The 27,067-nt window shown below is 59.2% G+C and overlaps 1 protein-coding gene across 3 annotated transcripts in view; it reads left to right on the top strand.

Moving 5' to 3' along the window:
• Kdm4b (lysine demethylase 4B) overlaps positions 1-26,887 on the top strand; it is a 79,087-nt gene extending 52,200 nt beyond the window's left edge. The window contains exons 10-24 of one of the 3 annotated variants that reach the window (XM_055617699.1): positions 9,512-9,708; positions 14,645-14,746; positions 14,895-15,085; positions 18,873-19,252; positions 19,575-19,695; positions 21,128-21,288; positions 21,448-21,664; positions 21,870-21,946; positions 22,114-22,169; positions 22,289-22,397; positions 24,382-24,567; positions 24,666-24,830; positions 24,908-25,027; positions 26,185-26,277; positions 26,398-26,887. In XM_055617699.1, the coding sequence (XP_055473674.1) occupies positions 9,512-9,708; positions 14,645-14,746; positions 14,895-15,085; positions 18,873-19,252; positions 19,575-19,695; positions 21,128-21,288; positions 21,448-21,664; positions 21,870-21,946; positions 22,114-22,169; positions 22,289-22,397; positions 24,382-24,567; positions 24,666-24,830; positions 24,908-25,027; positions 26,185-26,277; positions 26,398-26,580 (2,358 nt within the window). In that variant the 3' untranslated portion in view covers positions 26,581-26,887. Of the gene's footprint in view, positions 1-9,511; positions 9,709-14,644; positions 14,747-14,894; positions 15,086-18,872; positions 19,253-19,574; positions 19,696-21,109; positions 21,289-21,447; positions 21,665-21,869; positions 21,947-22,113; positions 22,170-22,288; positions 22,398-24,381; positions 24,568-24,665; positions 24,831-24,907; positions 25,028-26,184; positions 26,278-26,397 lie in introns of all 3 variants that reach the window. The other 2 variants (XM_055617697.1, XM_055617700.1) reach the window with 2 other exon arrangements.
• Positions 26,888-27,067: the final 180 nt, after the last annotated feature.

Raw genomic sequence — 27,067 nt, 5'->3', positions numbered from 1 at the left:
CCCGAAGCACAGCAGACCAGCCAAGGACAGGGCAGGGTGGCAAGCACCGCACCCCCCACCTGTGCCCAGCTGCCAGGGCAGCTCTAGTGTGGCAGTGCCCACCAGTGAGGGGGTGAGGCCAGGTGAGGGTGGGGCCTCATGGTGGGGACTGGGGACCCAGGACTGCCGCTCCCCAGCAGTGTGTACAACAGAGGAGCTGTGAGGAATGCCATGCCATGCAAGGCAGAATGGGGTCCAAGTCCCAGGGCACCTGGGCAGGGTGAGTCCCCATCTGTCCTCTCTCTCAAGCCCACTATTCACACATGGTGATCATAGTCCCATACCCCTCCTCAGCCTGCATATGCAGGCTGTTCTTTTTGGCTTATCCCCAATCTCCTGGTCTTCACCTGTACTCCCAAGTGCACAGTGGTGGCAGGGAGCTGCAGGGCGCTGCCTCACTCCCTCTCCTGCCCAGTGGCAGAGCAGGTGTCACTTTGTATTTTTAATGCCTGAAGCGGTGCAGAGGAACATGTGGTCCGTGGTAGGCAGTGGAGCTCTACCTGTGTGTCCCTAAGGAACAGAGGAGCCAAAGTGTGGAGTCATCCACCCCTGCCTACAGTGCCAACCCAGGTCCTCTCTGCAGCCTAGCACCCTCTGAGTCTCCCAGAAAAGTGTTTGCTGGCTGCGCAAGTTCACAGGGGCTCAGCCCTGGCCAGCACCGTGAGCATCCCCATGTCTCTTCCTTCATAAGAGACGGGGCAGTGAGCTGGGCCAGCAGACCTGAGGCCCTGGCAGTGGGAGGCAGTGCTCACTCACTGAGCTACAGGCTGGCCTCTGGTCCAGGAACCAGCCCATACTGAGGCCACTGGGGTTTCTAGAGCTACAAGATGCTGCAGGGGACAGGGAGTTTTCTTGATTGTGCACAAATGAACGCAGACTTTGTGGGAGGCTCAGCTGAGGGGAGAGGCCCAGTCTTGGGGCATCTAAGACACCTGGGGCACAGAGTTCTCGGGTCAACTGCACCAACTTGTGGATCGTTGGCAGAAGGCTGTCTCATGAGCCACATCTGCTCTGACCCTTGACTACTTTCTTGGGGCAGGTGCAGTATGATCTCACAGACAGTGATGACGCTGGCCAAGCCTTTCCTGGTAAAAGTAATATACATGCAAAGGGAATATTACACAGCCATCAAAAGAGTTCTCCCATGGAGTTTGTTCCACTTTTACTGGTGTGGAGAGGTAACCTCAGTAGTCTGACTTTAAGAGCAGGTCATGGGCCGTGAGCCTCGTTGCTTCTGTGTGGTACGGGTGTGTGTCCTTTTTTAAATTGGCTGTGTGGAGAGATGGGGACAGCAGAAAAGCTAGTGCTTGCTCCCTCTCCACACGCACGCACGCATGCACGCACACAGACTCCCTCTGACCTTTCCTTCTGTGGTTACAGCAGATGGTTGGAAGTGGTTTTGGTCATGTAGGTACCTTCCCATGGTCTCTTCCAATGTTGCCAGCGGTTTTGTTTGTTTGGGTTTGAGATGATGGTTAAATTGAACCAGATGAGCCATGCACCAGTGGCTGAGGCTTGCCAGCCCCTGGTTCTGTCCCCAGCACCAGAGAAAGCAATCGTGGTGGCACACACCTGCCACCCAGCACTTAGGAGGTAGCGGTAAGAGGACCAGGAGTTCATGGCCATCTGCAATTACATAGTGAGTTTGAGGCCAGCCTGGGCTACATGAGAGGCTTACCTCAAAACTAAACAAAGGCCCACAGACCTGCCTCAGACTTGAGCCCTTGATGGCTCTTTTCCTGCCTTGATGGCATTCATCTTTATAGAGAAGTTCCTGAGCTGTGCCTAGTGCACCCATGGAATCCCAGCACCCAGGGTATATAAGATAAGATTGCCATGCGATTGGTCACAGCCTGGGCTATAGAGAATGACCTTGTCTTGGAAGCAAAGATGAGACAAAGCCGAGAACCCAGAAAGCTCAGAAAGCAGCCCAGCCATGTCACTTTCCCTCCCCCACACAACAAGGGCCCTGAATGAGCTTGGGGCAGGGCTGCCAGTGCCTGGCGGGCCTGGGGTGAATGCCCACCAAGTTTCAGGCATTTCCACATGTTCCCCATAGAGGCGGCTCATTCCCCGCTCCGTGAAGCCAGCACCCTCCATGGAAAGCTCCCCCTGGGCTGACAGACGGGAACAGAGAAACCAGACAACTCTTCCAGTGGTGCACAGCAGGTGCCATGTCCGGCATGCCCTCCCAGTCCCTGGCCTATTCAATAGCCCTGTATACAAATGTAGCGTGAGCCTCTGGGAGTGCTCCAGGACAGCCCTACAGCCTCAGAGTTCCCCAGGTGTGGTGACATGGCGGGCCTGGGGCAGTCTGCCTGCCTGCGCTGTCAGCTTTTGCAGCCGCTGCACAGCTAGGTCACTAACGAGATCAAAAGGGTTCTCCAGCGAAGGGGCGCTGCCTGCACAGCCTCGCTCCTCGCTGGCTGCCGCATCAACCATCGCAAGCGCCACAGGCCACACACAGTGTGGGAAGCTCAGCCTCGGCCGCACACTGCAGGGAGGGGGCCCTTCTTCAAAGGGTCTTGCCACAGCCTCACAGGCTGAGCTGTGATGAGACTGGGGATGATTGAGAGCCTGGCTCAGGCTGCACATCCAGCACAGTGGTTTCTGTCCCCTTTGCAGTCCCTGTGGCTGGATGCCAATCTTCCCAGGAATGCTTGGCATGCCTGAGGAGTAGATGCTGGAGCTAGGAGGCCTTTTACAGAGTTTCGGGTAAGAGTCTGGAGGAGGTGGCCCCTAGTGCTGTGGTGTCGGGCCTTTGTGGGGGTGGCAGGCACTGGGTAGGAAGTGCTGAGAGTAACAAGCAGGTGAGAAGGGACAGCCGTGTCCCCTGCCGTCGGCGACAGAGCTTCCCATGCTGCACACTTAGCTGCAGACTGTAAGGCATGCAGGCGCGATGACGGCCTGGAGTACACTCCCACCTGGCTGCCCTGTTCACCAGCCCTGATTGGTGCTGTAGCAGAGCTGTGTGCACCAGGCTGGCTCCTGTGAGACGTGTTTCTCCTTCGCTCCTTCGCTCCTGTCACATGGCTTCTAGGCCATGCACCCCTGGCCGTATCTCTAAGCACATGAGTGCCTAGAAGGCCACTGGGAGCATGTGTGAGGCTGATTCCACCGTATGTCACAGCTGGCCCGTGACTGGGAGAGGAAGGATGGAAAAAGGTGGCTTAGCGTGGGCTCCCCAGCACTGTACATAGTCTTAGAGTTCTCTGTGGGCTATCCTAGCCTTGCACCCCCATCAGAAGCTCCATAGGGCCTGGTGGCAGTGGTGTTCCCAAGTGTCACTTGAGGCCCTGGCTGAGGAGGTACTTGCTGACTGCTGGCTCCTGCCACTGACTCCCCCATAGGTTCAGGAAAGAGTACATCATGGACACAGACCCTGGATACCCCCACATTGTGTAGTCTGGGCATTGCCACGTGTGCCTCAACTTCTCCACGAGCAAAGTGGGTCTCTAGGGGTTCCCATGTCAAGTGATGTTGGGATGTTCTGGGCTGCCCTGGGAGGCCCCTGGCATGACTGGCCAGGTTTTTGGCTTATGATGGTCACACCGAGGTTCAGACAAAGCAGGACAGGACCCAGGCAAAGAGCAGCATAGGGAGAGAAGACAGGCTAGTGTTGCCAGCTCCCTGCTCACTGTCTCTCCCCTGGTGTCCCTTGCCGCACAGGACAAGTGGCCCCTGTGCCAGGAGGGGGGTGAGGTAGGTGTTGTCACAGATGCAGTCCCACACGACGGGTGTCATGACTGTGGTGTCAGCAGAGGGGTGGGCACGGGCCCCACCAGGTGGCTCTGTGAGCTGGCGCCTGACCGTCCCATGCGCAGGTAGGTCCCTGTCTGTGTCTCCCTAATGAACTGGATGTTGTCGCAATGCTGGTAATCACAGCAGAAATGGGCCAAGCCACAACCAGAGCTGGTGCTTTAAGCCTTAGTGGGCTGGAGCGGCTGGCCCGCAAACAGGCAGCTCTGCAGAAGTGTCTCCTCAGTCACTGCGCTAACCTTCCTGATAGAGCACCAGTGCATACCTGTCACCCCAACACTCAGGAGGCTGAGGCAGGACGATTGCCCTAAGTTCAAGGTCATCCTTGGCTACATAATTTCTAACCTGGGAGGCTATGGTGGCATTGAGAAGGCGCATGTAGCCACAGCCAGCTGGTGTGGCACCACGGTTCAGCAAGGCCCGCCTTTAAGGAGTGACACGCTAGGCCTGAGGCAGGCACCCAGAGCACACACTGTGGCTCAGTCCCCATTAGGTCAGTGGTGGGCCTTGCCCCTCCCGCAGCCTGTGGTGTGCTCCTATCCTGGCATTTGGACCCCAGGCCAGGAGTTCCTCTGTTCACATTGTGGGCCTCCCGTCTCCAGATGAGCCCAGGAGCCCAGGAGAGATGGCAGTGGCCAGCCACTTGGCTGTGTTGCTTGCTTTGAGAAGCTTTGAGCTCTTGAGTTTGGGGGCCGTGTTGGACACCTCACCATGGCCTGGATGACTGTGGGCAGGGACCCTGTAAGGTGGTGTTTTCTGCATAGAGGGCATAGAGGTGCAGACCTGTGTGGGAGGGTAGAGGCGAGCACATGTGAACATGTCCAGCCATGGGGTGACCACGGTGGTTGGCTGGGGACAATTTTGTTGTTTCCCTCGGGACTGATGCTTTTTAGGGATGCCATTCCCCACCCTCATCCTGTACCAGCCGCCCCAGCAGCAGGCTCAGTGTTCCGCCCTGGTTCCTGTGCTGTGACTGAGAGTTGTCACCGCCACATTGGTGAGAGCACGACGGTCCCTCAGCAACATGCTGTTCGGGTTGGTGGTTTTACTGGGCTGCGTTTTAATCATCTCCTCTCCAGCCGCTGCCTCCCCCAGCTCACTGTTGTACATGAGCGGGGTCTGGTGTAATCCAGCCTCTCGGAAAATCACTGCCTCCAGCCAGAGCTCAGAGCCCACAGAGAACCCTGGCAGCCCAGGTGGCCTCACTGCCATATACCCAGCTCATATTTGAGTGAGGCAGTGGAAACAGATTCTGAGTGTGAGGATGTGGGAGCCTTGGGGGCAGAGCCACTGCTGAACTTCAATGTCCGACATGGCCCCGAGGGAGCCGGGAAGCTGAGGGCCTGGAAGCCCTCAGTGGGCCTGGAATAAGTATGCGTGCACCCCTGGAGGCACCTTTCCAGTGCTGCTGGAGATGCCTGGCACACAGACACAGCCTGTTCATGGGGACTGCCCTGGGCCCAGGAGCATCGGGGGCAAGGCTCAGCTAGACACAGGGCCCTGGTCCAGCTACACGAGGGAAGTGTGGAGTCCTCAGTTTGCTGGCCCCGGGTTGACCAGCCACACCGCAGTGTCTCTCATCATTGGACAAACACTCCCATGACTTGGGTAGTTTGGGAAGTCATGTCTCCTTCATGTCTGATGATCTCACTGACCACAGGAACCTGGATAGGCTCTTGATAATCAGTGGCTTGGGACGACCTGTGGAGACAAGGGTCTCCATCAGGATCTGTGTAGGAGAGTGGACAGTGACACAAATGGTGTAAAGTAAGTTTGGGTAGGGTAGCAGTAGGCCATGTAAAGCAAGGTGGGGTCTCAGAAGCAGCACCACGTTGAAGGTGTCTGTACCATGTGCAGACACACTGAGCTCTGGAGCATCACACGGCCCTGAGAAGGCAATAGGCGTCATCTTAGGCTGTGACGTAGCCTAGGACTGCAGCAGGATGCAGAGTGCTGCCTGTGGGGTGCCATTTGTTCACAAAGTAAGACAAGGCAGAATGTGGGGGGTAGTGGGGGGTGCAGGTCTCCCTAGAGTCTATATGCAGAATTGGAGGCTGGTCCAGCCTGGTTGTCCAAGCTTGGCTCCAGGTTTGCTTGGTGCCCACCTCCTGAGAAGCATGTGGCAGGTCATTCCTCTGGATCTGCAGCGCCACCCTGCGCCTTGAGGACAGTCTGTGCCCATTGTGTCCGTTGCAGATTCCAATTCTTTGCCTGTGAGTTCTGCTGAGCTGGACAGGACTGCTAGCCAAGGGGCAGCCACAAGCCTTGTGGGCACCAAGCTAGGCCACTGTGGCTCATAGTCCCTGATGGGCCACCAAGTGGTGTGTTCAGGAGCATGGGCCTACAGGCTTGGGAAGCATGGCGCAGGGTTCGGTGCTCGGCCTTGTCTGGCTGTGGTTGCATCATTGGACAGTTGCAGTGGAGCTGAGGATAGCAGGGTGGGCAGCTGGGGATACGCCATTTGCATCTGGCTACTTCCAAGTGATGATGGAGAGGGACAAGGGAGCACAAGTGGGGATCCCAGGCTCTGGGGGCAAATGTCCCTCTCGTTCATGGCCCCAGTAGCAGGAGACCAGCCTCCCCTGCACTCCAGAAGGTATTGCTGTGCTCTCTGCTTCATTCCTGCAAATGTCAGTGTGGAAGCCCATCCCCAGGCTCAGCATGAGGCACCAAGACATCAGTGCTTCGAGAACAGAGGGCCTGCAGTCAGCTTTGGGGTCCTGGAGAGCGAGGCATGGGGTAGAGCTGGTAATTCCTGGTTCCTTCCATGATTCCCTACCCTAGACCCCAGCAAGGGAGGTGGCATGCAGGGAGGACCCTTGGTTGTAACTCTTCTGGACAGTGTCACTGCTCTGTGTCCTGTGCTCTTCTGGGTATCCTGAGGCAATCGGGTGGGCCCCTGGTCACCAACCTGGGACTCTGCTCTGGATTGCTAACACCCATGCCACATCCTGAGCAGGCTGCAGTTCTGTGCCTTGCACTGGAAGTCCCAGTCTTCCCACTTTGGGCAGGACTCAGTCATCCCAGCTGCAAACTGTGCTGGGCCGCCATGGACAGCACTAGCCTTGCTACTCGCTTGCTCTCCCTGGACCCCAGTGGCAGGCCTGAGAGGACTGTTTGGTGTGTTGATCACCTCAGACAGCGACAGGGTGGACAGGAGGCTAGGGTGCATTGATGGTAACTTGCACCCTGTCATAACTCCCCAGCTTGTCACGTGTGCAGCTGTCTCAGCTGAACTGCAGCTTAGGACATTCCTACAGTTCTGTAGAGTCCCTGCTCAGGGCTCCAGTGCAACCTCAGGGGAGGGGCACAAGGGGGGCCTTCTCTCCCATCATCCCCAAACCCCATTCGGAGGCAGACTAAGCAGGCGGCCAAGTCCAGGCCAGTGGCTCGGGCACGACCCAGGCTTTCCCATGCCCAGTCCACCTCAGAGAGCTCAGCCAAGCAATCTGGTGATCTGTCTGCATTTTCACCCTTGGATGTGGAGCACAGCAGCTGGGGTGTAGCTCTGGTTGGGGTCAATGGCTGCCATCACAAATGCTTAACTAGAAGCCTGTACTGCTGTGTAAGGCATGTGTGAGGCACCTGCCTGATGCTGTGTGTGCGTGGCCGGACTGACTGTCCTGTCTGTAGGGTGCACCAAGGAATGGTGTAAGTAAGGCTGCTGCAGGTGAGGTGCCTGTGCCCAGGTTCTGGAAGGTTCTCAGCAAACTGCGCTGAGCAAGAGTTCCTGGGATGCAGCTGTTTTCAGGCTATACAGTGTGGTGCCACCCGTGGGACTCGGTATCAGAGCTCTGGGTGCCAGGCCACAGGAGTGAAGGCACAAGGTGCAAGGACCCGCAGGTAGTAGACATGGGCCTTCCTGTCAGCCTCAGTGGGAATATACGGGGTGTCTGTGCCATTGTGTTGTTAGCCATTTGTCCCAGGGCACCTTCAAGCCCATGTGCTGATGAGTTAAGCCAGTGCCAGCAGCTCTGGAGAGTGGTGCCATCATCCAGGCCTCTCTGAGGACCCCTCGCTGTCAGGTATCTTTGGAGAGCTTGCTAATCACCCCATAGCAGTCTGGGTTTACCAGGAAGGGCTGTGGCTCCCTCAGACTCCCAGGTGGCAGGATGCCCAGGGGACAGCTGCCCAGCAAGGAGAGAGCCTGAAGTGCACTGGTGGGTGAGCCCTAAGGCCACCTCTGTCCCCAGGAGCTGGTGGAGTCCGAGACCCCACCCTCTCTGGAGTGAGTTGTGCTTAGTGGCCCCACTGCTTTCCTTTAGTGGCTCAGGATGATGATTACTCAGCCCTGAGTGGGCTCCAGCCTGCAGGGGTCCAGTGAGACCCTCTGCATAGGTAGACCTCTCTGTCCATCAAGAAAGAGGACTCCACTGTGTAGAACTGTGTGCCGTCTCCTGAGCTGGTGGTACTAAGCTGCTGTGGCCAGAGGCAGGTGCTCGGGCCTCACCTGGAGGCCGGAACGGGCCCTCCCTGTGGCCAGGCTGGCAGGCCACCTTAACACCGTCCTAGGAGACCATGTCTTAGAGCTACCCGGCTGCCACTCCCAGACCCGGCTCCACCTCCCCACAGCAATTGCCTTTGTGCCCACGCTCCCCATATCTGCATAGCCCACGTGGGTTGGGAGAAGTCCACCGTCATTGCAAGGCCGGCCTGTGCTGGCCGCTGGTGCTGGCCATGGAGCCGCCATGGAGCCGGTGGTGGTGTCTATGGGCCCTGTGGGAGCACTCAGGTGCTTTTGCTAATTACTGACAGCAAAGCAATGGCTGAGCCGCTTGGCACAGATCCCTTAATCTGCAGTTGATGGGGGCTCAGGGAGGCCAGGCTCAGGAACGCGCAGCCTGGGCACCATCTGTGGCCACTGCTGACTGGCCAAGTCCCTGCACAGCCGCTACCCTGCACATTCCCATTAAGCAAGCTGAGTTTTCGGGGAATTGCTCATCCATAAATACTCCCTCTTGCTCAGCATGTTGGGCCTAGTGAAGTCCCCAGTGCCCCACCCTCACCCCAAGCGAAGAGGGGCAGGAGACACAGGACATTGCCTTATGTACCAGACCCAGCCTGGCTGAGGCTTCTTCAGCAGGATGGGGACACTGGGAAGGGCTCATCACACCCACCTCTATTTCCTTTCTCTCCATTAAGGACACCCCAGATGCAGCCATAGTTGCTGTGGAATGTGGCCAGAGAGCTCACAGTGGGCTTAATAGGCCATTTGCCACCCTGTCTGCAGCATCACAGCCTCTAGTCCCCTCAGGAGAAGGGACCCAGGAGTGTGTCGGCTGCCCTGTCAGTGTTCTATTCTAGCCCAGCTAGTAACATGGTTGCCATGGTATTTGAGCAGTCTGTATCCACAGGGTACAGTAGTGGGTCGTGAGCTCAAGGCCCTGACTGCTCCCTAGCCTGAATGGATTTGCCAGACCCTGCCTTGCATCTTCTAGGCCCTTCTGGACAGCAGCCAGACTGCCTGGTCCAGGGTGGTTGATCTGTGACTCCCGTTGCTGCGTCTACCTTTCTTCTCTTTGTGTCTTGCTGGGCAAGGCTGGGAATCCACGCATGGCCTGGCACTCCCTCTGGGAGTCTGTGCCTCAGAAGGGCTCTCTCAACCTGGCATGCCCGCGGTGAGGGAAGGGATGCTGCTGGACTCATACCCAGTGTGCCTGCAGCCTGGAGCCGGGCGCCTGGCCTGAGACCCCCTGCGTGTGTGTCCCCGCAGTGCACGTGCCGCAAGGACATGGTGAAGATCTCCATGGATGTGTTTGTGCGCATCCTGCAGCCCGAGCGCTATGAGCAGTGGAAGCAGGGCCGAGACCTCACGGTGCTGGACCACACGAGGCCCACGGCCCTGAGCAGCCCCGAGCTCAGCTCCTGGAGTGCCTCTCGTGCCTCCCTCAAGGCCAAGCTCCTGCGCAGGTGAGTGGCCAAGACCCTCCCCCCACTAACACTCCCCAACCCCTATCCCTCGTGCCTTCCCCCTTCCTCCACTCTTCTGTCTTCTGTTCGCTTCTGTGATAGGAGTTGTCCGGCCATCCCCCCTGCAGCCCGGGCAGAGCCCCAGGCCCTTTGTCTGGGCGTCTGTCTGAATGCTCACTGCTACTTTCCCTGGTGACATAATCCTGGTACCCTTGAGGCTCCGAAAGCTGCCAGGTCTCCAGCAAGCACTCATGGTCAAAGCTCATATCAGATCTCATGCTTCTTAGGATGGCTGGATCCTACTGCCCTGCTGCCCCTTACAGTAGTGTGGCTAACTGTGGCCACTTCTGACTAGGGACATGGGCAGGCATGCTGCAGCCTTGAGCACTGGCCTCTAGCATTGGCAGTACAGGTAACAGAGTTGGGGAGGAGCCTGACCCCATTTTCTAAAAGGGAAGCCTTTGTAGCTGGGCCCAGGCCCTCACTCAAAGTGTCCATCTCACTCCTTGCCTCTGGTAGTCCCTCAGGGATTTGAACTTCTGATAGGCCAAGGACAGCCCTGAGCTGAGCTAGAGCTGTAGGACTTCATGGAACTCAGCTGTCTGCCTGTGAAGGGACCAGGGAGTCCCAAGCACTCTGCACCCAGAAGGCCAGTCTGACCACTACTAAGGAAACACCACTGCTGACAAGACCTTGCATAGGAATGCACCTGTTACCTTAGTCTGCAGATACTGCTGTTAGGATCCTGATGGTTTCCAAATCTTGCAGAATCTGTCATCTGGAACCAGCTGCAGCCTGCGGCCTTCATTGGCTGCACTGTGGGCAGCCTGCAAGCTTCCATTCCTGGAGCTCTCAGGGGTTCTAGTCTGGCTTAGGGGTCACTGTTGGTTGTGCCTTGGCTGTGGCCATGGGGTCCTGCAGACAGGCCATGGGAGCTGTTTCTGGGGCAGTCACCTGTGGTCTGAAGCCTTCCCTCCTTATCATGTCCTCGTCAACACTGCTGCTGCATGTCCCCTGCAGTCTTATCCACCAGTTTTGCTGTGTCCTCCTGTTTGGGGAGCAGTCTGTGGTTCTAGGCCATTCTGCAGTGTCTTTCTTTGATTTCCTGCCTTGCAGGGCCCATGGAAAACAGCCTTGTGGGGCCTGAGTGCACCCCTGAGGCTTTTGTGATGGTTTCATGATGGGTGGTTTTCAAGGTCAGGGCTTGTGGGTCAGCTGAGCGGATGACCAGCAAACAGACACCACATTCTAGGACCACAGTGACCCCACGTCAGCCAGAGATGGGACCTCCCACCCTCATAGCTGCAGCCAGCCTCTCACAGGCTTCATTCCTAGGCAGAGTCCTTCCTTACTCTCGGAGAGCTGTGCCAATGCCACAGTGGCTGAATAGCAGATGAAGGCCGCCCCCATGGACGTAATTCCTGTTCAAGCTGTTCAAGGCCAGAGCTGTTTCTGCTGAAGTACCTGGCCTCTGTGGGAGGCCACCTGTAGCGTTTCCACCGTCAGCGGCACATGGTGCTGGGATTGCACTGACTGTGTACCCAGCTTCTCCCAGCTGTGCATCGTTGCTGTGCCTGGCTCCCTTGGGGAAACTGAGGCACATTAGGGGTTCAGAGTGGGTTCAGAGGTAGGGTCGGTCACCTCTCTCCCAGACGCATCAGGGCCTGGGGCAGCTGGGCCATTGTTGTTGTTCACAGGTGCTGAGAGTACCCCTGCCCTCTGCCCTCTGCACAGCACTCCAGGCACAACTCTATAGACATCAGACAGTTCCCATTGGCCCCTTGTTGGGAGCCTTGTCATGACCAGTGGTGGGGTGCTCGGCCTTCTCACCCATGAGGGCCCCTCTTTTGTACTCCTGTGTATTTGTACACAGTTCCCTTGAGGCCCAGGCTGACTGCTCCTCGGCAGAGGCCTAAGCTCAGGCTCTCCTGTGCCCACCCTGCCCCCATTCCCAGCCTCCTGTCTCTTGCAGCAGCTTCACAAGTGGGCTGACTGCAGCCCCTTCCATGGGTAAGTACCAGGAGACAATGCCACATTCCTTGGTCAGTCTGGCCCACTGTGGATGTATAGGCGTCAGGAGGTGTCTGTGCCCCACAGTGTGACACCCCAGCCTTCTGACCTCATCACCAGAGTTGACCTGAGACCCCAAGCACCTGGTGGCTCTAGAACCACTCATAGCAGGACCTCACAAATCTCTCCTGAACCCAGAATATACCTCCGTTTCCCAGGGGATATTTTAAATACTGCCACCTAGTAGCAGGAATGGAGCCAAATGAGGGAAGCCAGAGTTTTTGGGCAGCCTCCTATCTGCTTTACGGGCACAGGCCACCATGTTTGCCGCTGTCATCTCCCACTTGATGTGTCTGCCTCTCAGCGAAGCCTGTGGGCTTCCTCCTCACCATCACTCAAGTCCCGGAGCACCTGCTTTCATCTCAGAAGAGTTTGTGTCATTTACATGCCAACACTTTGAAAAATTGACGAGATGATGCCCACTTCAGCCATCTGCTGATCCCACTGGAGTGTGGATGAGAACAGGACTATGCGGGGAGCAGCTGTGTGGCTCAGAGACCTTGAGGAGACAGCAGGAGGCCTGCCAGGGCCAGCTGGACTGGGTCAGGACTTTGTGGACCCTAGGCTGGAGCCTTGGGTGCCTTTAGGAGGATAAAGGGAGCCCTGGAGTGGAGGAGCCGTAGCTTCTGCTCCTGAGCCCCCACAGCGGGCTTACTCCCTGTGAATGTCACCTCACGGCAGAAAACTGGAATATTCCGCATGGGCTCTGTCCAGTGGCACCTCCGCAAACCTTCTTTGCACCTTCACTCATCCTCCAGTGCACCCCCATACCAGCTCAGAAACAGGCCAGAGGCCATGGTAAGGCAGAGACCATTTTCAAGAGGTTCCAGAGCCACCAGAACACATGGTGGAAGAGCATGGACAGGAAAAGCCAGTACCACTGGCCCACAGTGCTGCAGGCAGATGTGAGCCCCAAGGCAGCAGAGAGAGAAGGCTCCAGAAGTCGAGGAAGAGCAGAGGAGTCCAGCCTTCCTCAAGTTTAAGCAAAGTTTAAGCAGCAGCGGCTGTGTGTAGCCTGGTCCTGTGGCATGGTGCCAATAGCGTAAGCTCTGGCACATGCCCATCTGTCCCTCACCTGAGTTCAGCGGTCAGTCCTCAGAGCTTCCAAAGAGAACAGGCCAGCACAGGACTTGGTATCAAGCTAAATGCCGCAGAGCCAGCCCTTGTGGCCTGTGGTCATGTCCCGGGGTCCCCCAGCCCGACCACCTGCTGGACTCGAGTGGGAGGAAAGACAGAGCTGCTCCTCAGAACACATCTTTTCTGCAGGGCGCACATGAGCCCAGCACAAGTGGAAGCCCTGAAAGCTGCAGGGCTAGGAAAGGCTCACCTTGCCAGAGGCATTTCGAGCTGTGCCGCCTGGAACAGGGACGGGTGCTAGAGTTATCACTGTGGATCTGACAGCTGCCTAGGGGTTCAGAGTGGGGCTGGAGCATCTGGAGATGCCAAGAAGTATTAATCATCCAATAGAAGAGGGTCTAAAGCAGACTACAAGCACCAGGAGGCCTGCCGAAGCTCTGGGTCACACAGATGCAGGGGCATGCTGTGGCTGCCTAAAGAGAAGCTGCTGCAGCAAGGTGGTCATATCTGTGTGTGTCAAGCCTCGCAGGCAAGAGGGAGAGAGGATACAGGTCAGGCCTTGCCTCTGAGAAGAAGCATTGGGGGGTGGGGGTGGCGACAGTTGTGACAGGGCTGGGTCCCAGCTTGTTCTCATAATATAGTATGGCTGACCTTCGGCTTACGGTGGCCCTCCCTGCTCTGGAGGGGTGCAGCACATGCATTTGAGTCTTTAGTTCCTTTTTTTTTTTCTGGTGTGGGCACAGCTGGTCTAAGGTCCCATTTCCTAGTCCCTTGAGCACTATGGCAGTGCCAGGCAGGCTGGTGTGCTCAGCTGTAAACGGTGTTGTGTGTGGCCTGCGGTGTCCCAGTCTTCTGTGCTAGGGCTGGGTGGGCCCCTGATCCCCTGATATGGTCTCCAGTACCAGCTCACAGTGGGGTTAGGACAGTGACTGAATCAGGGCCAGTCAGGAAGCTGCAGTCAGCCGAGTTGGGGACAAGCTGTGCGTGCTGTCTGAAGCTGGGAGCCAGCAGGAGCAACCTTCCACCCTGGGGCCAGCAGCTAGGATCTGAGCCACCACACTTTTTCTGATTTGCTGTTTCCCAGTGATGCTGTTGCTGGGGCTGCCAACTCCAACCAGAAGGGGTGGAGAATGTCCCTGGGTTCAAGGCCCTGTGTCTCCAGCCCCTCTTCTCTGTACCCTGCCAGCGACTCCCACCCCCTCCTGCCTGTCCCCGCCTGTCCTGCAGCCACTACATATGCACACCTTGCCTCTGCCTGCACCCTCCTTGGAATGCTGCCTGCTTGCCTGCTGCTCATCTCGTGGGGCTCACACATTCATTGTTGAGGGATCCCGCCCTGCTCGGGGATGTTTCAGCCACAGAAGTGAGGGAGAGGAGGGCAGGCCACCACCCAGGGCCAGGGGCTGCAGAGCGTTCCGAGCTCTGTTGGGCCACTGAGGGGCTGTGATGGGTGAGGGCCACTGGCCTGGGGACACCAGGAACATGGAGCTATAGGAAGTCCTCCCTTGTCAGTCTAAGCAGCCTTAGGTGCTGGTAGGGAGGTCCTGCCTCTGCCCCCTTGCCCCGTGGCACTTGCTCACTCTGTCGCCTCATTCAGTGAGGCCAAGCCTGCAGCCTTGGGGCCTAGCCTGCGTCAGGACTGGTTTGTTGGCACCGGGGACCATTCCTGCTGTCGTCATGAGGGTGGCACGTTCCTTTGTTCAGGCTGGGTGCAGGGCCTGAGAGCCCCATGTAGAGGGCTGTAGAGAGGGCCGGGAGCCAGAGGAAAACCCTAAAATTTACATTCTAGACAAATTAGTGTGAAGGAGAGCAGACCCTGGAGAAAGGCTGAGGAGGAGAGGAGGCCGAGTCTAGAGAGGAGGCGGGAGCACACCAGGAGGCCAGGGCCGTCGTAAGTGATCTCCCTCGCGTTCGCCTGCAGCATCCTGCCCATCCCTGCCACCATCGCCCGCTTCACCCCACCTTTCTACTCCCTGCCCACCCTGGACTGCCTCAGTCTCTTCCGTTTCCCCTCCTGCCTGACCAGTGCCCTCCTCCAGGTCGCACCGGAGACGGAGCCAGCCCAAGAAGTCAAAGCCTGAAGACTCCAGGTCTCCTGGGGAGGCAGTGGCTGGGGTGCCTGGTCTGGATGAGGCCAGGGCCTGTTCCCGTGAGGAGGCCATGCCTGAGGACGACGACGAGGAGGAGGAGCTACTATCCTCACAGAGCCATGAGGCCGAGGGTGTGGAAGGTCAGTGCCAGATGCCTGCAGCATGGGGTTCGGGTCCCTTCCACCTTCCTCCTGCTGGCCAGGATACTCCATGAAGTGCCTAGGCACATGGGGACCTTGATCTGTATTCTAGCTCCCAGTGTCCCAGCCCTTCTCTCCTGATACTGTGTGTCTCATTCCTGTCACTGGCTTCCATTCAGTTGCAGCCTTGTGTCCAGGTAGGGAGGGCCTTTCTTCTCTGGCCTTTCTGAAGCACGAAGCAAGGGTGAGAGGTCAGGGACTAGCCTGCATCGACAGTGTCTCAGATTCCCACTGGCTGCTGGGGTCGGTTATGGACAGACACCTGTCCTCAGCACACCACGGCACAGGGTCTTCCAGCCCAGGAAGGCCAAATGAGGGAAAGCAGGGTGGCCATGTTGCAGTGTGACCTCAGACAGAGTGACCCATGGTGCAGTGGGCAAGGCCAAGTGTGGCTAGATTCTCAGGGCAGCAGCTCCCACCCAGCAAGTCGGAAACCGCTACACAGCAAGTTCAGGCTGACATCAGTCAAGAAAAAAACTGGCGGCCACAGATCCAGGGAGCTCCAAGCTGCGTGCCTGCATGGCGCTGCAGTGAGGTGGCGAGGTGCCTGCTGGCATGCATATGGCCCTGGGCTCTACCATGCACTGCAGGGCGATGACACTAGCAAGCTACAGCAGCAGCAGGAGCCAGCAGGAGGCCGCAAGCGTGGGGCTGTAACGTTGCTGTTGTTGTGTGGGTCATGGTCATGTGTGAGCTGCAGGGGCAAAGGGCTGGAGTGATGCCAGCAGACACAAACACAGAGAAGCCATAGGAAGCAGCTGGATGCTAACGGTCTACCTTGGTCTCCCTGCTCTCACCTCCCCATACTGGCGAATGAGCTCCCCCCAACCACCCCACCACCCTGGAGCCATGTGACTGGCTATGGGACCTTGGTGCCTTCTTGAAGTATGTTTATTCCCTGTGGATCTGGTGTCAGTGCAAACCCCTCCTCATTCCTGAGTATGGTGTGAGGGTGAAGGGTGCTCCCCTTGGCTCATCCTGCAGGATGGCATCACCCAATCTGTCTGCTTCTCATCCTGCTTTCTCTGAGGATCCCATGGTGACCTCGGAGTCCTTGGCTCTACCTAGCGTCCCTTCTGCTGTGGGAGATGACATAGGCCCAGGGGGAGGACATGGCTGTCCTTGGAGGCCTCCATTGTCTGCCGAGGACTTAAGGATTATCCTTGATCTTGACCCCCCTCAGCATAAAGTGGAAGCAGTGCCCACCCGTCAGGCTAGGGAACAAAGGTCCACAGATTGAGCCAGGCATTTGGCCAGCCTGTATGACCTAGGAGTGGCGGCTCCCAAGGCTGGGAGGAGTGCTAGCCCCATGCTGCCCTGTTTCCAGGGAAACCCGCCTCACCTCACGCCCTTCCTGCGAGGACACCAGAGCCCTCTCAGCATCGCATCTTCCATGCCTCAAGACGTGGTTTCTGGAGCTTGATGGGTCTCTATATGCAGAGGCAGGGACCCCAGGCTGCTGGCAGGGCAGAGAGGCCTGTGAGGGTGATGGCTCATGTTCCTGCACCATGCTCTATGGTGGGACAGTGTGACAAGGGCTTACGGGTCTTCTAGAAGAGCAACAGGCTGTCTCCCTAACCGACCCGTCTCCCCAAGAAGGTGTCTCTCTAACACCCCCATCCCCTTTCTCCACAAGAAGAAAGCGTCTCTTTAATACCCCCGCAACCCCTCAAGAGGTTGTCTTTCTAACCCACCCCCATCTCCACGAGAGGGCGTCTCTGACCCTTTCTCCATCCCTCTAGGTCATCTCCAACCCACCCCATTTCCACAAGCACACAGGATACTCAGTCATTCAGGATTCGGTGAAGGCTCAATTAGCTGCTGTTTTTGAGTCTGCTTCTCCCATCTTCTGTGTGTGAACACCCACACCTCTGCCTCTTTCCCAGCACAGTGGAACTACATATCTGGAAGCCTGGCTGTCACCTGAGGGACTGGAAATAGTCACAGTGGCCATGGCACCACAGGGCCTCTGCTGCTCTGAGTTTTGGTGTGCCACAGAGGGGAACCAGCCTCTCTGGCAGGGCAGGACACTAGGAACTGGGTGGTCAGAAGGCATCGTCCCAGGCACTGCCCTCCAATGCCACAGCCTGTCTATGTGAGCGGTGACAGGTGATGGCTTGGGGGCTCCTCCACAGCTGGACCTTGGTTCCATGATGGGGCAGAGCTGGCAGAGTGCACCCTAACAGGGCCGAGACCAGCCAGTTCTGGCTCAGCCAAGCCAGAAGGTAGAAGGACCTGTGTCCTCCAGGTATGTCTAGCCCCAGCAGCTGGGACAGGGCCCACATCTGTGGATCTGTGGCCTCTCACCCCTTGGCCTCCCATGACCTATGACCCTGAACCAGACAGGCTGACCAACCCAGGCATGTTGGGGCACCTGGCCATAGCTCCTGGTCACCCCTAAAGGACCTATTCACCATGTTGCCCACCCCAACACTCCAGAGGGACCAAATTGGGACCCTCAGTCCACCTCTCCTTGCTTCCAAAGGTAGGTGGAGGACTGTGGTGCTCACGCTCGTGTGGCCACCGTGCGTCTATGTGGAGGGGCGAGCTCTGACGTGCCCCCTCTGAGCTTCTCCCGCTAAGGAATCTGGCTCTCTCGTGGCCGTGCATTGCTTGGACATGCCAAGGCATCCGCAACTGTTGGTCATATGAAAGCCAGGGCAGGGTCCTGTGGTCCAGGGTCGGGGGCTGTGAGGGGCTGGGTCACAGGTGCAGATGAGCCTGGTCCTCGGTGACCACAGCAGCTCCAGTAAGTGGGCTGAGTCAGGATGGGGTGACACCCCACCTGTTTCTACCCGTGTCTCATCACAGGGTGGGGATCTTAGGGTGTCTTAGGGTGCCATCCTCACACTGAGACAGTGTGCCCTGTTGTCAGGGTTAGTGAGCCCTTGCCCTTGGAGGTGTGTCACCCAAAGGTGGCCTACTCCAGTGTGTGGAGGGGACAAGATGCTTCCCTCCCACCCTCTCCCATCAGCGGTCTGGCCTGAGGTGCAGCTGTGGCCCACAAGCCACTTCATTGAGTCATATGCCACTCACAGCACCATACGGTCCCGTGACACTCACAGGCGACATCTTAACCCCTGGAGCCTAGTGTAGTGGCTGGGCTGCAGGACACAGGGTGTCAGGTGGTGCTTTCTGGAGAGCCTGACAGCAGTGGCCAGGCCCTTATCCTTCTGTCCCCATGGTCTGTCCCTGGTTAAGTGATATGCTGCACGGCCATCATGGCACCAAACTAAAGTATCACCAAAGAAGAATCCCATTGGCCCCTCTCTTTCCCTGTCAGGAACTGTTCCTAACACTCACTCCACAGGCTGCCAGATGGGCACTCCCCAAGGCTGTCTGCCGCTGGGTCCCTGTGTGGTGGCCGTGTGACGTCTTGTTTGCAGTAACTGTAGAGGCATGTTCATGAGAAGAGCGGCTCCTCCCCACTTCCCGAGAGCCCAGGCTCTCCCTCCCTGAACTAATTCCAGAAGGCTCTGCTTCTTTTATTTTTTTTTTGGGGGGGGGGGGCAATATCATGATCCCAGGCTAGCCCTGTTGCTCCCTCCCTCCACACCAAGGGCTGGGCTGGCAGATTGCAGCTCTACACCAGTTCAGGAATCTCTGCTGTAGGTCCAGCAGTCCAGTACTGGGCACTTGTGGAGATTGAACTTGCCCAAGCTTTCGGGAACATGGAGTCCCTAGCGCTTCCGTCTGCTTGGTTCTGAGTGTCACTTTCTCTCCCCAGAGGATGGCAGAGGCAAGCCTCGGCCAGCCAAGGCCAGGAGCAAGAAGAAGACTCCCAGCCCACCCCTATTGCCACCTGCCCCACCAGCCCTATGCCCCACCGAGGAAGTCCTGAGGCCGCCACCACCCAAGTCTCCAGTGCAAGCCACGGGCTCCACAGCTGCAGAGGGTGGTCCTCCACCAGCACCCCTCAATGTCATGCCTCCCGGGGTGCCAGGTGAGGAAGCAGAGGCACGGCCCCGGCCCATCATCCCAATGCTGTATGTGCTGCCCCGCACCAACACCCCTGACGGGGACAGGGAGCGTGCTGCCCACCCACAGCTGGCACCCATGGAGCTGGGGCCGGAAGAGGAAGGCCAGGCACAGGCTGGTGACACGCAGGTGTGTAAAAGGCCCCTGGGTCATTGGTAGCTCTGTCCACACAGCTGTGTGGCATCTGTTCGCCCGGGTGATAACTGGAGTCGGGGTGTGTCTGTGTGCGCGCGCGCGCGTGCGAGAGAGAGAGCATGAGTGTGTGGGTGGGCGCCTGTGTTTTGCGGGGGCGGTAGTGCACCTAAGTATGTGCATGTGTGTTGGGGCAGGAAAGCGTGCAAGCGTGTGCATGTGTGCTTTGGTGGGCAGTGTGGGGGAGTGTGCCTAGGGACGTGACTGTGCGTTGTGTTGTGGGGACAGGTCCCCGCACTCACAGTGAGATGTGTTTCAGGTGCCAACCCCCTTCTCTAAGCTGAAGGTGGAAATCAAAAAGAGCCGGCGTCACCCCTTGGGTCGGCCACCCACTCGGTCCCCACTGTCTGTGGTCAAGCAGGAGGCCTCAAGCGATGAAGGTGAGCAGGCCCAGCCGCCACGCTGCTCTCCTCCCACCTGCATGGGGCACAGGCCTGCCCCTCTCCACTCGTGCCCGTGTCCACCCTTTGTCTAGTCCCTTGGAGTCAGGTCCTCCCTGCACCATGGCACCCTGGCTGCCCTGCTGTGAGGTTCAGCACAGCCTCCTGGCCACACATCTGCCGAGGCCCAGCTGGCCATTCTCCACTGCCTGCAGGGCCTGCTCCACTCCACCCTGCCTCCCGTTCAGTCACTCACCAGTGCCTGAGAAGTCATGTGGCTATTGAGGGCCAGACCCCAAGCACATTGAGAGTTTCATTCTCATCTGAGTAGTGGGCTGCAGCGTTCAGCACCTCCGTAGGAAGATGAAGGAAGCCAGGGCCTGAACCGGGTGGCAGAGGTGTGGCCTGCAGGCCATGGTGGCAGAGAGTCCTGTGTGCAGGCAGCTGAGGTGTGCAGGCTGTGGTTTGGGGTTAGAGTTGGGGCCTGCAGCCGCAGCTCCTCTGGCTCAGGGCTGCACCCTCAGTTTTGCACGGGAGCGTCCAGTCAGGGCTTGCTTGAAAGTGCCCACCACCGTGTGGTGTGGCTATGGCTGGTGAGTATAGGTGGGAGCTCTAGGAGGGGCTCCCCAGTGCAGATGGAGCCTTGGGTACAGAGCTCTCTAGCTGGCTAGCAGGCACATGGAGCAGCACCCGTGTGCAGGTCCTGGGGGTTTTCAGCTTCTCCCTAAGCTGCTGAGAGAAGCTAGGAACAGACCGCCAGCCCTTCCACCCAAGACGTCACCACAGGAGTAGTCGGATCTGGGGGACAGTTGAGACTGTCCAGATTCTTGCCTCCCGGCTGGGTTCTCCCCAAAAGGAATTCTGGGGAGTCCTGGCAGATGTCCCCCAGCTCCATGCCCCAGGCGTCTCGTGGTAGGTGGCAGCACCCAGACTCAACACAGTCCTGGGCTCTCTGGGTCCATTGGGGTTATGTGAGGCTTCTTGAGGCTGAGCAGTTCCTCAGCTGGAAGGTACAAGGTGATGAGAGTGGAGTGGTTCCAGCATCTCCCCAGTGTGCTGGCTGTCCCCCCCCTACACCCCCCCCCCCCCCCCCCCCCCCCCCCCCCCCGCTGTCCTCTTGCCCACGGCTGTGCTGCTGCACGGGTGGGCCAGCCTTCAGCAGGCTGTGCTGAGCCTCCGGGACAGGTAGGCAGCACTGGCCCGGCTTCATGGACAGGAGGGTGTGTCTGAGGGTGGCGTGTTTGGTGTCCAGGCCATAGGCTCAAGGGAGACCCATGGAGGGAAACCAGTGCCTCTCCCTGCCAGGAGCACAGACCACCACCTGCCGGCCAGGGTTGGTGCTATGCGGGCAGGAGCACCACATGGGGGCCGTGCTGCAGGGCCCTGTCCTCCAGCTCAAGCTCCTGCTTTACAGAAGCCTTCCCGTTCTCAGGGGAGGACGATGTGAGCGACCCTGAGGCCTTGAGATCCCTGCTGTCACTGCAGTGGAAGAACAAGGCTGCCAGCTTCCAAGCTGAGAGGAAGTTCAACGCGGCGGCTGCCCTTACCGAGCCCTACTGCGCCATCTGCACCCTCTTCTACCCCTACAGCCAGGTGAGTGCCAGCTGCTGTCTCACCTGTTCTGCTCAGCCCCGGTGCCACCCTCACCCCAGGGGAAAGCAGTGTGGACTCCCCAAACTGAGGCTAGGTGGGGGGAAGCTGCGGCCTGGCCCACAATGGCCCTGAGCTGGCCACGTGGCCCTCTGTCTGCAGTCAGTACACACAGAGCGGGAGGTCCTGGCCTCTCCGGGGGAAAGTGCTGTCCAGCCGCCCTCCAAAAGTGGCCAGAGGACACGGCCACTGATCCCCGAGATGTGCTTCACCTCAAGTGGGGAGAACACCGAGCCTCTTCCGGCCAACTCCTACGTCGGCGAGGACGGCACCAGCCCGCTCATCTCCTGTGCCCACTGCTGCCTGCAGGTCCACGCCAGTGAGTGCCCCACAGCCACCCCGCCCCACCGAGGGGGGCTCTGGGCAAAGGAGGGCACTTCCCGGAGCCGGTGCATTTTGAGTTTGGAGGGGGGGCTGTCCGGGGCTCCGGCCTGTGCAGCTGCACCGTGTGGAGAATGCAGGTGCGAAGGCTGCAGGTGTGGGTGACAGATCTGCTCTGGTCCCAGCGCTCCACTCTCTTCCAGGTTGCTATGGTGTCCGGCCCGAGCTGGCCAAGGAGGGCTGGACATGTTCCCGGTGTGCCGCCCACGCCTGGACTGCGGTAACTCACCTGTTCTGGGTGGCGTCAAAGCCTGGGAGGTCCTGGGCCTGTGGCCTCGGTCTCAGCTGTGCCGAGGCTGGGGCCTGACACTCGTGCCCGGGTGTCCCGGGGCTCGGGGTGTGCGTGGTGGAGGGAGCTGCGCCTCACCGAGTCCATCTGTTCCTTAGGAATGCTGTCTGTGCAACCTCCGGGGGGGAGCACTGCAGACAACCACGGAGCACAGGTGTGTCCCTGCTGCCCTGCAGACCCCCCTTCTCCCCCCGCCACCCATCCTCACGCTGGCCCCTTGGGGACAGCCTGGGGCCATCAGCAGTGCACTTGTGACCTGTCCTCGCCTGCCAGGTGGATTCACGTGATCTGCGCCATCGCAGTCCCTGAAGTACGCTTCCTGAATGTGATTGAGCGCAACCCTGTGGACGTCAGCGCCATCCCTGAGCAGCGGTGGAAACTGGTAAGTCCCCAAGACTGCAGCCCTAGCCTTAGTCCTGGGGCAGGGTGGGGAGCTGCAGTACTCGGGACCCCCAGGTGCAGCCCGGCCGCCCCTGGAGTGAGCAGTTTCCAGAGACTGCAGGTCCTGTGGGTGCCTGAGCTGAGCGCGCTCTCTGCACAGGAGCCGCCTGCCCCTCCCTGCAGCTTCCTTCCTGTGACCTGGGGAGGAGGAGCCTCTAACTATGCCTGTGCGGAGTCCTGACCCCGCAGTCATGCTCCATGCTTCATCTTCCTCCGCTGTGCCACAGACACGTGTGTGCTCGGAGGACAACCTCAGTGTCGGTCCTCGGCCTCCCTTTTGCCTGAGATGGAGTCTTCCCATGTGTGTGCCCAGCTAACTGGCTGCTCCGCTTTCAGGGGTTCCCCAGCTCCCATCATGCCACAGCAGCACTGGGGTTTCCATGCTCCACATCGGCCTTTACATGGGCTCTGATGGTTCACCCCTCCTTACGGTCGGATGATAAAGCTTTGCCACTGGGTCATCTCGTCAGCCTCCTTCCTTCCTTTTCATGCCAGAGTAACGCTTTGCTGAGTGGCCAGGCTGCTGGTTCTGTTCCTCACCTGCCTCTGCCTCTTGACACAGCGATGTGATGCTCATTTGTGGGCGTGGTGGAGACCGAGGCAGATGCAGGATACAATCCTGTCTTTTCGCGCATGCCACAAGCACAGTGGCTTGTGACACTTCTGAAACTCAAGGAGCCTTCCCCGCACCCTCCTTCCCCCGCTGCAGCATGCAGCTTTCTCCAGGGTCGTGGGGCAGGGCGCTTTGTGAGCCTGCCTGTGCTTTCCCTGGTGACTGCAACAGGGCGCCTTCTCAGCCCCACCTCCTCTGAGACCTGCTGTCCCGTCCTTGACCTGTTTCCAGTCATTTTGTGTCTCTGTTGAATTGAAGGCACACTGTGTTGCCTTCAATGCTCCTGTGTGAGCATGGCCTCCTGAATGAGGTCTCTGTGTGTGTCAGTCTGTCTCTGTTCTCTCTGTCTCTCCCTCTCTGTGCAGTAGGTTAGTGAGCGAGGTCACAGGTTCAAGTTTGCTTGCCCAGGAGCTGTGTTCCTCTAGACAGACTCCTGGCCTCTCTGGGCTTCAGCTTTCCCAGGCAGGAGTGTGAACTGCCATGGCTGTGTGGAGAGGATCAGTTCCCCAGATCTGTCTTGCTCCAGACCCTCCTGAGCCCTCACCTGCCCCCAGATGTGGGCTGAGTGGGGCCTGGCTGCAGCCCAGTGGCTCCTGTCCTGTCCAAGGCATGGGACAGGGGACTTCTTGCCTCTGGAAGGTGGCCCAGCCAGGGGGTCCGGGAATGGAGATGTCTCTGCTCAGACCTTGGGACAGGCCCTGTTGAGGGCAGTTAGCCCCACACTGCTGGGAGGGCAGCTACCTGTGGCACCTGTCAGGGCACCTGGAGGCACGCCCTCGGTTAACGGTCTGGACAGTGTCCTGCATTGGTTTTGCCTGGTTCGTCACCCAGGTCACGCTGGGTGGAGGGCTGTGGTGGAGCCTGTAGGCACTGTGCTGGCTCCCAGCAGAGTCTGGGCTCCCTGGAGCTGGCTCGGGAGTCACAGGTGTAGGGACCTCACCCCATGTGTGGCCCCCTGGCGCAGGCCCAGTGGGTGGCCTCCGAGACCCTTCAGAAGCCATCAGCAGGGCCTGACGGCTGGGTGGCCGAATGAAGGCCAGGTCACAGCCCACTAATCCTGCCGCCCTGTGCACGCGGCCTCTCTGCACTGTGGTACCGCAACTAAACACCCCAGTGGCAGCACTGAACTGGGAGATGACACCGCTCACCCCACTCCCCGCCCCCAGCTCTGTGCTTCCGTGAGGGTGGGGACTTGGCCTGAGGAGAAGGGCTGGGCTCCGTGCCATTAAGCCCCAGCTCCTGTCCTGTGTGCCCGCCTGCCCCCGCCTGTTGCGGACGCGCTCTCTGACGTTGGCGGGAACCGTCCCCGCAGAAGTGCGTGTACTGCCGAAAGCGCATGAAGAAGGTGTCCGGTGCCTGCATCCAGTGCTCCTACGAGCACTGCTCCACATCCTTCCACGTCACCTGTGCGCACGCGGCTGGCGTCCTCATGGAGCCCGACGACTGGCCCTATGTGGTGTCCATCACCTGCCTCAAGCACAGGGCAGGCGCAGCAGGGGTGAGTGCAGTGGCCAGAGCCGCCCCCGCCCTCACCATTGGTCCCCGCCACGTGGGCCTGCCTCGCCCACCCAGCCTCACCCATCATCATGCCTCTAGGGCCAGCTCCTGCGGGTGGTGTCCCTGGGCCAGGTCGTCATCACCAAGAATCGCAATGGGCTGTACTACCGCTGCCGTGTCATTGGCACCACTGCGCAGACCTTCTACGAGGTCAACTTCGACGACGGCTCCTACAGTGACAACCTGTACCCAGAGAGCATCACGGTGAGGGGTGGGGCGGGGGCTGGGGCGGGATGGCAGGGGCGCTGGCTGGACAGGGCCTCACCGTCCCCTCCCTGCAGAGCAGAGACTGCGTGCGGCTCGGGCCACCCCCTGAGGGCGAGCTGGTGGAGCTGCGGTGGACAGACGGCAATCTCTACAGAGCCCGGTTCATCTCCTCGGCCACCAGCCTCATTTACCAGGTGGGCAGCCTCACAGGGGCCTCTGCGCCTCCGCTCTCCAGCAGCGCACAGCCTCTGCCACCTGACCCCGAGTCAGTGCTGAGGACGAACCGAGCCTCGGTGGGTGGGAGGGAGGGTGCAGCCTGGGGCCCAGTTGCCAGCCCAGGCTGCGGCAACACCACCTTGTCTCAAAACAAAACCAAGCACAGAGCCAAACGACACAGGGAACTGCCAAACAGCTGTGCTCCCCCTGGGCAGATGGGGATGGGAGGCCACAGGTCCAGCCCAGCTCTTCCTGTGCCTGCAGACGAGGCGGCCCAGACACACAGTACCTGTGTGGCCAAGCGAGGCGCTGGCACGGTGTGGGAAGCCAACCAGGCACCGCACCCTGAAGCCCAGGGGATAGGCGCACTCACATCGTCACTCGTTTCAAGAGCTTTCCAGAAGCCCGCCTGAGCCCTGCAGGGCAGCCTGGGTTGAGGGCCTGTAGCCGTGGTTCAGACAGAATAACTGTTAAAGAGGGGCTGGGCACAAAGCTGCCCTTTGGAGCGCCACAGCTAAAGCAGAGGTGGGAGGTAGGGGCGCCTTCCAGAACTCCCTCCCTGCTGGGGAACCTGACTCCCGGTGCACGGGCTATTGGAGCCAAGCTGTGTGGGCCAGCTGCTGCCTTGGCATGCCCAGACCTGCTCACATGTGCCCCAGTGTCCCCTCAAAGGCCCTACCCTTACCTCCCCTAGCTGTGAGGCCAGGCCAGCATCTCAGCCAGGGGTCACTTGGGCCCCTCACTGCTGTCTCTGAGAGAAGGCGGCCATATGCCCGAGCGCCCATGGTGTCCGCCTCTCAGCCCCACATCCTGATCCACCCTAGCCTTGGGCATCGATTATGGAGCAGGGAGCCCGTTTGGGGTGGCACTCCATAGCTGCCCGTGAGTTGAGGGAAGCAGGTCCCAAGTCCTGAGGGCCTGGGGAACCTCCAAGCCTGCTGTCTAGGGCCTGCCTGGTTTCTCATCCTTGAGGCTGCAGGCCTGTCCATCCTCATCTGCCAGGGCCTGCTTGGAACTTAGGCCAGGCCCAGGCTTGGGCAGGTGTCTGCTGGGCCCTGATGTCAGGGCACCTGAGTCCCTGGAGACGGCCACCACCCTGTGGCTCGCCCTGTGCTGAGACCCCATCTCGCTGCAGGTGGAGTTTGAGGACGGCTCTCAGCTGACTGTGAAGCGTGGGGACATCTTCACCCTGGATGAGGAGCTGCCCAAGAGGGTGCGGTCCCGGCTGGTGAGTGTCCCCGGTACCTCTGTCTGGGGCAGGTGGGGGTACCCCCTTGGGTGTGAGTCAGGGTTTGGTCCTAAGGGGCTTTGCTAGGGCCACCATCTGATCCATCCCTGATGTCTACAGTCGCTGAGCACGGGTACGCCGCAGGAGCCCAGCTTCTCTGGGGACGATGTGAAAGCCGCCAAGCGCCCAAGAGTGGCCACCATGCTGACCACCTCCACCGAGGACGCAGGGCGCAGCCCGGAATACCTGGCCTTCATGGAAAGCCTGCTGCAGTCACAGGGCCGGCCTGGGGCACCCTTCTAGACACTGCCCACCCCGTCCCCCTGTGGGACCTACCTGGGCAACACGACCAGCAGGATCCAACATGGCTGGACTCAGGGAGCAGGGCCAGCATCCCTGGACTGCAGCGACTTCGTGGGAGCTGGCCTGACTCTGCTTTTCTCCTAAAGGTGCTATGGGGCATCCCGGAGCCTCCTGTGACAGATGCCAGCCGAGGACGCTGGGGCACGACCCCAACCTGTTTTTTTAGATTTGTGGCTTTAAAAACTGACAGCAGAAACGCTCTTTTTCCTCAGAACCAAGATCCGAGGAGATAAAAGCTTCGTCCTTGTTTGCTGCCTACAGATGTTGTTTGTCTACTGAGCAGGTGGAGAGGCACTTTTGTACAGGAATCCCCTGAGGGGACACTAGCCCAGTGCACGGTGATCCGTGTAGCCGCTCCGCCATGCCCCCGGCCATGCAGAGCCTGCCTCACTCTGCCTTCGCTGCCTAGGATGGCAGTGTCCCCATG

The sequence above is a fragment of the Psammomys obesus genome, unplaced genomic scaffold (assembly GCF_907164565.1).
Source record: "Psammomys obesus unplaced genomic scaffold, mPsaObe1.curated_primary_1811, whole genome shotgun sequence".
Taxonomy (NCBI): Eukaryota; Metazoa; Chordata; class Mammalia; order Rodentia; family Muridae; genus Psammomys; species Psammomys obesus.
This window is presented reverse-complemented; position numbering and strand designations above follow the sequence as displayed.